A 9,163-nucleotide genomic window follows, 5' to 3' on the forward strand; every position below is an offset into this window, starting at 1 on the left:
CAGGTGTTCAGAATGTTTTGATAGCTATCTAGCTGAATTTCTGGGACCAGACGAAACTAAGGTCTCATACTCATCCACCATCTTGGACTATCTCTCTCAAGGGATTTAAATTACACATAGGGGCGCCTGGGTGGCACAGCGGTTAAGCGTCTGCCTTCGGCTCAGGGCGTGATCCCGGCATTATGGGATCGAGCCCCACATCAGGCTCCTCTGCTATGAGCCTGCTTCTTCCTCTCCCTCTACCCCTGCTTGTGTTCCCTCTCTAGCTGGCTGTCTCTATCTCTGTCAAATAAATAAATAAAATCTTTAAAAAATAATAATAATAAATTACACATAAAAGGCATAGCAAAAAAAACCACAAATGAAACAAAACAGAAACAAAAGGAAAGCGGCATAAATGAGTAAACTGTTCTAAGTTCTAGCATTACATAACAGGGAAATAGTAAAGTGATTATTTATATGAGACTATAATTAATCAAGAATAAATTCTGTAACATCCAGGGTAGCTATTTAAAGAATATTAAAACAACATGTAACTATCACATTAATGAAAAGAAAAAGAAATAATAAAATATTTCAATAATATCTGAATAATTAAAAGAGGGAAAACAGAATATAAAGCAAATGGATCAACTAAAAAAACAAATATTAAGACCAGAAATACAAAACTAAATCAGTAACATACAAATACAAAACTAGTATCAGTAAATTCATTGAATATAAATAGACAAATAATACAATTAAAAGACTATGGTTGTTAGACTGGATTTAAAAAACAACTATATGATGCTGAAGCTTTCAAGAGACACATCTTAAATACAGTCACAGTAGGGTGAAAATACAGTCACAGTAGGGTGAAAAAAGTCACACCATGCAACCACTAATTAAAGAAAGCTGATGTAATTATACTAACATCACACAAAACAGACTCTAAGGCAAGAAACTCACTAGAAATAAAGGAGGACATTTCATAATGATTAAGGGGTTAAGCCATCAGGAAAATAACAATGTAAATCTTATGCAACCAATAAAATAGCCTTAAAACATAGCATAAAATGAGAGTATTAAATAGACAAATATATAGTCATGGTGGGAGATTTTAACATATTTCTTTCAATAGCTAATAAAATAAGCAGAAAAAAAATTCAATAGGATTATAAGAAAGTTAAATAGCATAATTAACAAGTGGGCTCAGTGGCATATAGAGATAAGCCTAACCTAACAGTGACAGTACACACATTCTTCACAAGTGCACATGGAACATTCAGCAAAATTGATTATACACTGGGTTATAAAGCAAGCCCCCAAAATTTTAAAAATATTTAATCAGTCAGAAGATGTTCTCTGACAACACTAAAATTAAGCTGGAAATTGGTAACAAAAATAGAATATCTCAACTGCTTAGAAATTAAGCAATATACTTCAGAATAACCCCTGAATCAAATTAAAAATCACAAAAAAAAATTATTAGGAAATATTTTGAATGAAAGGCTAATGAAAATATGACTCATTAAAACTATGGGATACAGTTAAAATAGCAGTTGGGGGGCACCTGGGTGGCTCAGTCGTTAAGTGTCTGCCTTCAGCTCAGGGCATGATCCCGGCATTCTGGGATGGAGCCCCACATCAGGCTCTTCCACTGGGAGCCTGCTTCTTCCTCCCCCACTCCCCCTGCCTGTGTTCCCTCTCTCGCTGGCTGTCTCTCTCTCTGTCAAATAAATAAATAAAATCTTAAAAAAAAAAAAATTTAAAAAAAATAGTGGTTGGGGGGAAAGTATAACTTTAAATGCATATTTCGGAAATGAAGAAAGGTTTCAAATCTTTGATGTAAACTTATTTGAAGAAACTGAAAACAAAACAAAACAAAACAAAAAACAACAGCAAATCAATCCTAAAGAAAGCAGGAGGCGATTAATAATAAAGATATGATTCAAAATTAAGGTAAAATCATCAAAACCCAAACTGCTTTTTTGATGAGATTAATGAAATTGAGAGACCCTTAGCAAAACTGTTCAAACACACACACCACACATGCACACATACAAATTACCATTATCAGAAGTTGTTATAGAATTTTCAGACTTTAAAAAATATATGTTTATTATAAACAACTTTAGGACACTGATTTATATCATTAAATGAAATGAACAAATTCCTTGAAAAACACAACTTATTAAAACTCACAATAAAAGAAATAGAAATCTTAATATTCCTATATCTATCAAAATGTAATGTTATTAAAAATGTTGCCAACACAATATTAAAGAATAAGAACAAAGTTGGAGGACTGACATCACCGAACTTCAACTTATTATAAAGCTACTGAAATCAAGACAGTGTGGTAGTGGTGAAAGAATAGACAAACAGATCAATGCAACAGAATAGAGACCCAGAAAAACCAACACAAACATAGTCAACTTTGACGATGGAGCAAAGATAGTCTTATCAACAAGTCAAAAAGTTGTATTTGAATAACTTGACATCCACAGGCACACACACACACACACACACACAAAATCTAGATACACACCTCATACCTGTCACAAAAATTAACTTGAAATGGATCACAGACCTAAATTCAAAGCCCAGAACTATAAGACTTCTAAAAAAAGATAACATAAGGGAAAACCTAAGTGACTTTGGGTCTAGCAATTAATTTTTAGACACAACACCAAAAGTACAATCCATAAAAGAAAAACAATGATAAGATGGACTCCATTAAAATTTTAAAACTTCTTTGCAAAAGATACTTTTAAAAGAATGAAAAGACTAGCCACATATTGGGAGAAATTCATACCAGACATAGCTGATTTAAAAAAACAAAAACAAAAAACCTTGTACCCAAAACATACAACAAACTCTTAAAACTCAACAATAAGAACATATAATCTAAAAATGGGCAAAAAATCTGAACAGACATCCATCAAAGAAGATACACAGATGGCAAATAAACATGTGAAGTGATGCTCAGTGTCATAAATCATTAAAGAATTGCGAATTAAAACAAAAGTGAGACTATCGCAATACATCTATTAGAATGTCTAAAATCTAAAGCACTGACAACACCAAATGTTGGTGGGGATGTGGAGCAACAGAAACTCGTTCATTAGTCATGGAAATGGAATATAGTACAGCCACATTGGAAGAAAAGTCATCAGCTTCTAACAAAGTTAATCATTGTCTTACAATACAATGCAGTAGTCATGCTCCTTGGTATTTTATGTCAACACAAAAATCTACACAGGAATGTTTTAGTAGTTTTATTCATAACTGCCAAAACTTGGAAGCAACCAAGATGTCCTTCAACAGGTGAATGTATAAATAAACTGTGATACATCCACACAATAGAATATTATTCAAAAAAAAAAAAAGCTATCAAGTCACAAAGAGACATAGAGGAACATAATTCATATTACTAAGTGAAAGAAGCCAGTCTGAAAATGCTACATACTGCATGAGTCCAACTATATGACATTCTTCAAGGTGAAACTAGAGAACAGAAAAGTCAATGGTTGACAGAGGCTTATGAGGAATAAAGGGAGGGATGAGCAGGTGCAGCACAGAGGATTTTTAGGGCAGTGAAACTATTCTGTAAGATACTGAAATAGCAAATATATGACATTTTACATTTGTAAAAACCATCAGAACTGTAAAACACAAAAAGTGAATTCTGATGTAAACTATGGACTTTATTTAATAATGATGTATCAATATTGGTTCACCAATTGAAAAAAAGTACCACACTAATGCAAGATGTTAATACGGAAAATTGTGTACAAGGGAAAAGGAAATATATTGGAACTCTGTACCTTCTGCTCAATTTGCTGTAAACCTAAAACTATTCTAAAAAAATAAAGTCTGCTAAAAAAAAAAAAAAACCCAAAACAAAACTCCCAAAAGAAAATCTAAGACACAGACTTTATTGGAGAATTCTTCCAAACATCTAAGAAAGAAATAACACAATCTCATAACACTCTCTCAGCAAACAGAAAATAAAAAAGGAGGGACCACTTCTCTACTCATTTTATCAGGCCAGCATAACCTTGATACAAAGCTTGTCAAAGACATTACAAGAAAGGAAAATTACAGACCAATTTTTCTCAGGGACATAGATGCAATCCTTTAACACTTATTATTGGAGTTCTACTAATACTGTAGGATGTAGAAAACCAGTACAAGAATGTCTCTCCCACCCTAACCATGAGAAAAATGGTATAATCTACCAAATCATAATTACTTCTTGAACCCATCAGAAAATTGAAGTTGTAGGACAATCAAGTGAATTAAATTTCGAAGAATAACAAACCTCTCCAAGGACAGAAGGGAGCTCCAAACTATTTCACATTTGGCAGAGCAAAGAAGAAAAAGGAGGCTACTACACAAGCAAAAAAAAGAAGAAATCAGTTAAAATTTTAACTGCAGTAGACTGTATGTAGGCTAACATTTCAGTTTAAAATAACTAAAAGCTCAAAACACATGGGGCATTTACACGCACTTTCATGCTCTTTTCCATGGGTCTCTACCAGGTGCCCATCCAAAAGAATGGCCGCAAAGCCAGGAACTCCAGAAAGACCCCTTCTGTGGCACAGGTGCACAAGAAGGGATAAACTGCCACTTCTGGACAGGCATAAAACCATGCTACCTTGCCTAGCTTTCCACTCATAGGAGGAAAAGGCCTTAAACCTCTGAGGGAGGGCTCAGAAAACTTCACACTCTGAAGACAAGGCAATAATTAATTGTTTCTGGGGATGAGATAGAGGCAAAAATGATCTTCCTCATGGGGAAAAAAAACCCTCTTGGGCCCAGGATCCTACACCAGTACAAAGCAGAGGTGAGCCAGCACTAGTAAGGATCAGGAATCTCTTTTTCCTCCATTACCAGCCACAAATACAAGGCAGAGTTTGGTTGCCAAGGGGAGAAGAGGAAGGAACGTTTTGAAAGATCCACTCCCAAGGCAAATGGATTAAGACAGGATCAGTAGAATATAGAATGCCTGTACCTACCATGATCTTAGGATTGAGTAACAAACAACATTCTACTGCTGAGGGAAAGAGCAAAGAGAGAGACTTCCCTCTGTGGCACAGGCAAGCAGAGGCAGATGAAAGCACAGAACGTAGAACACAGGAAAACCTTCCAGTACTCCAGGGCCTTTTCTAATAAGCACAAAGTTATAGCAGCCCACCAAATTTGAACCCTATGTACACTGAAACTAACGACAGTAATAACAAAACTCAAGCCTAGCTTGATCCCCAACTATACTGACTTTAGCTTCCATATTCAGTAAGCCTCCACATTCACTTGAGGAAAATTGCCAGTCAGCTTGACCTAACTGACATTTACAGAATGCTCATTCTTTTCAAATGCACATGGAACAATCAACAAGACAAATAACCTGAATAGCCCTGCATATGTTTTTTACTTATATTTTCTATAAAAAAGACTCCCACCAAGGAAATTCCAGGCCCCAGTGACCTTACTAGGAATTCTACCAAATATTTAAGAAGAAAATAATATTAATTCCATACAAATTCTTCCATAAAATAGGAAAGAGGGAACACTTCCCAACGCAATTTATGAAATCAGCATCACCTGATAACAAAATTTGACAAAGATTAGTTAAAATAAAACTACAAACCAACATTTTTCATGAAAATATTCACAAAATCTTCAACAAAATATTAGCAGATCAAATCAAGAAATGTATATATATAAAGGATGATGCATCAAAACCAAGTGCAATTTATCTCAGGAATGCAAAATTGGTTCAACATTCCAAACCAATCAGTATTATTCACCGTATCAACATATTAAAAAAGAAAAATCACATGAGCATCTCTACAGATACAAGAAAAGTATCTAACAAAATTCAACAATGATTCATAATAAAACTCTCAAAAAACAAGGAATAAAAGAGAGCTTCCTCAACCTAGTAGAACATATCTAAACACCAATGCAGTGGAGGCACTAGGCAGTGCAACAAGGCAAAGAAGAAAAGAAAAGAAAAGAGAAGAAAAGAGAGAGAAAAGAAAGAAAGAAAGAGCATACAGATTGGAAGGAAGAAGTAAAACTATATTCACATATGACACATGTTCTTGGAAAATCCTATGCAATCTACAAAAAGTGGTACTATAACTAATAAGTAAGTTTAATGAGGTCACAGGATACAAGGCAAATATACAAATATCAATCATATTTCTGCATACTAACAATAAACAATTGGAAAATGAAATGAGAAAAAAATCAGCATTTATAATAGCATCAAAAAATAAATACTAAGGGAAAATCTAAACAAAATATGTGCAAGATTTGTATACTGAACTATAAAACACTTGACAAGAAAATAGAAATAAAGAGATAAAATATGTTCGTAGGCAGAAAATTCAATATTGTTTACATGATTCTCTCAAAATTGATCTGCATAGTCAACATAATCCTAATCTAAAGCCCAGAAAACTTTTTGTAGTAATTTACAAGATGACTCTAAACTTTATATGGAAAAGCAAAGGATCTAGAATAGTCAAAACAATTTTGAAAAAGAGGAACAAAGTTGGAAAACTAATTACCTGATTTCAAGACTTAATATAAATTTACAAAAATCAAAACAAATAGATCAGTGGAACAGAACAAAAAGCCAGAAATAGTTGTGTGTGTGTGTGTCCTAATCAATTTTCAACAAAGGTGCCAATGAAATTAGTGGAGAATGGATAGGCGTGTCTACAAATAGGTACCGGAAATAGGTGTGGTATTGGACATCTATCTATCTATACCAAAAAATTAATTTAAAATGGATCACAGACCTAAATGTAAAAGCTAAAACTACAAAACTTCTAGAACCAAACATAGGAGAAATTTTTTGAGACTTTGGGTTAGGCAAAGATTCATAGGTAGGGCACAAAACACACAAATCAAAAAGAAGAAACTGATTTTAAAAATTGTCATCAAAATAAAAAATTTTGCTCTTTGAAAGATCTAGTTAAGGAAATGGAAAGATAAGCCACAGATTGGCAGAAAATATTTGCAAGATGCGTATCCGATAAGACTTGTGTCATATAAAAAGTATCCTTACAAGCCAACAGTAAGAGAACAAACACAATTTTTTTAAGGGGCAAAAGATTTGCATAAACTACTTGACCAAAGAAAATATTAACCTATGGTAAGATGCTCAGTATCATTAATCATAAAGGAAATGTAACCAAAACCATGATGGGATATCATGCTCCTACCAGAGGAGTGTAATTAATAAATAAAAATTAATTAATAAAAGCTGATATCAAGTACTAACAAGGATGCGGAGTAACAAACTCTCATAATTGCTGGTGGAAGTGCAAAATAATACGACCACTTTGGAAAACTTTGGCAGATTCTCATAGAATTAAATATACACTTACCATACAACTCAGCAATTCCACTCCTAGATATTTATCCAAGAGAAAAGAAAACAAATATTCAAGCAAAAACCTATATCAAAATGTATATATCAGCTTTATTCATAATCTCCATAATTGGAAACAACCCATAACTATAACCGAAAATGCCCAGCAACCGATAAATGGATAAACAAATCATAGTACATCCAAGCACGAAATATTACTCAGCAGTAAAAAGGAATAGAACTAGTTAAATAATAACAATTTGAACAAATCTCAAAAGCATTATGCTAAATGACAGAAAACAGACACAAAAATTTACATGCTGTACGATCCCATTTATATGACATTCACACAAAAAGGCAAAAATCAATCTCTGCATCCAAAGAACTTAGCACATTAGAAAATACTCGGGAAATGCTGGATGGAGAGAAAGGGGAAGAAATCACTGCAGAGAGAATAGAGTGCAAGAAGGTGATAGATTAACGGAACGCAAAAAGGCACCTGGGGGTCCAAACCCACCCGCCGGACGAAAAATGTGAGGGAAGGCGTGGCCCAACCCATCTCTACTGATTCTAGCAGCTTAAAAAATTAGACCCTGGAAAGGACTACGGTATGAATGAATAGCCTCGGCGTTCTCTGGCCTAAAGAAAGGCGGGATGCGCCCCACCCTGCTTTAAAAATCTACTGCCCCACGCGCGAGGCTGAGCAAGTGGAGCTTCCACCTGCAAAGGAAGCTTTTCCGTGCCCAGGAGCGGAGCGGGGGAGACCAGGGGCGGGCTCCCGCTTAGTTTAGCGGGTTGCAGGCGGGGAGCAGGCATCACCGCGGCCCCGCCCGTCTCCATCCCTTCCCGCTCGGCCTCACTCACCCAGGCCTGCCGTTCCAACTGAGCGTACAGATTGGAGCCCTTGAGCTTTTGGACTATCTGGGCAATAATGAGAGACAGATCCGACTCCTCCTGCAACATTTCCCCTGCCCTAGCCCGCCAAGCCGCGGGGACAGGCTGGCGAGGAGAGAACGGGGTACGGGGTCCCACTCGGGGCCAGTGACACTTCTCCGGGACCTTCTACGCTGGGACTCCTCTAGCGGGGCGTTACCAGGCAACTGCCGGGCCGTGAGTCCGTTCCTCTCTGGTCCCCCCGGCGGCTGAAGGTCCCAGCGCCTGAGTTCCGCTAGCGGAAAAAAGACCTGGTTGGGGGTAGCTTTTCATTCCATTGTTCCTGCTTGGTGTACGTCTAAAAGGCAACAAGACGAGCAGCTCTTTCCTCCGGAGCTACAGTGCCTCTGATGCGCAGGGGGAGCTCAGAGTCGTGTATCTTTGAGTTTTATTATCACGGAACATTCCTTTTCCACCTTTCAGTCTCTGCAGAAACAGGGCTGTGCGCACAGTTGCATGGAAAATTACTGCCAAGATTATAAGGCTCTGACACTAGCCGTGTAAACTTGGGCGAGGTGCTTACAGTTCAGAACTCGGTTTCTATCTTCGTAAAATAACACCGGTTCACAAGATGTTGTGATGATTAGCTGTGGTAACAATTGTGAAGGTGGCTAATGCTGTATTTAACAATTCATTTTATTTCCACTTCTCCTGTTTCTATTCTCTGGGGTCTTATGCCAGGAATAAATAGACAACATCTTCTCATCAAAGAGCTACAACTTAACAAAGAAAGATTTATTTATTTATTATTAATAGGCTTCCTGTGAAGCATTGGCAATTCAAGGATGACTAAGACATTGTCTCAGTCCAAGGGATGTACCATCTAAATGCCTCTTCTTCCATTCACCCATTCATATA

The 9,163-nt window shown here is 36.3% G+C and overlaps 1 protein-coding gene across 5 annotated transcripts in view; it reads right to left on the reverse strand.

Moving 5' to 3' along the window:
* Positions 1 to 8,474, reverse strand: part of TBC1D19 (TBC1 domain family member 19) — a 153,770-nt gene extending 145,296 nt beyond the window's left edge. For 3 of the 5 annotated variants that reach the window (XM_011231146.3, XM_011231144.3, XM_002924299.4), the window contains exon 1: positions 8,237 to 8,474. In XM_011231146.3, coding sequence (XP_011229448.1) covers positions 8,237 to 8,335 — 99 coding nt within the window. In that variant the 5' untranslated portion in view covers positions 8,336 to 8,474. Of the gene's footprint in view, positions 1 to 7,388; positions 7,412 to 8,236 lie in introns of all 5 variants that reach the window. The other 2 variants (XM_034671991.1, XM_034671992.1) reach the window with 2 other exon arrangements.
* Positions 8,475 to 9,163: the final 689 nt, after the last annotated feature.

This window comes from Ailuropoda melanoleuca, chromosome 11, assembly GCF_002007445.2.
Source record: "Ailuropoda melanoleuca isolate Jingjing chromosome 11, ASM200744v2, whole genome shotgun sequence".
In the NCBI taxonomy this organism is placed as follows: domain Eukaryota; kingdom Metazoa; phylum Chordata; class Mammalia; order Carnivora; family Ursidae; genus Ailuropoda; species Ailuropoda melanoleuca.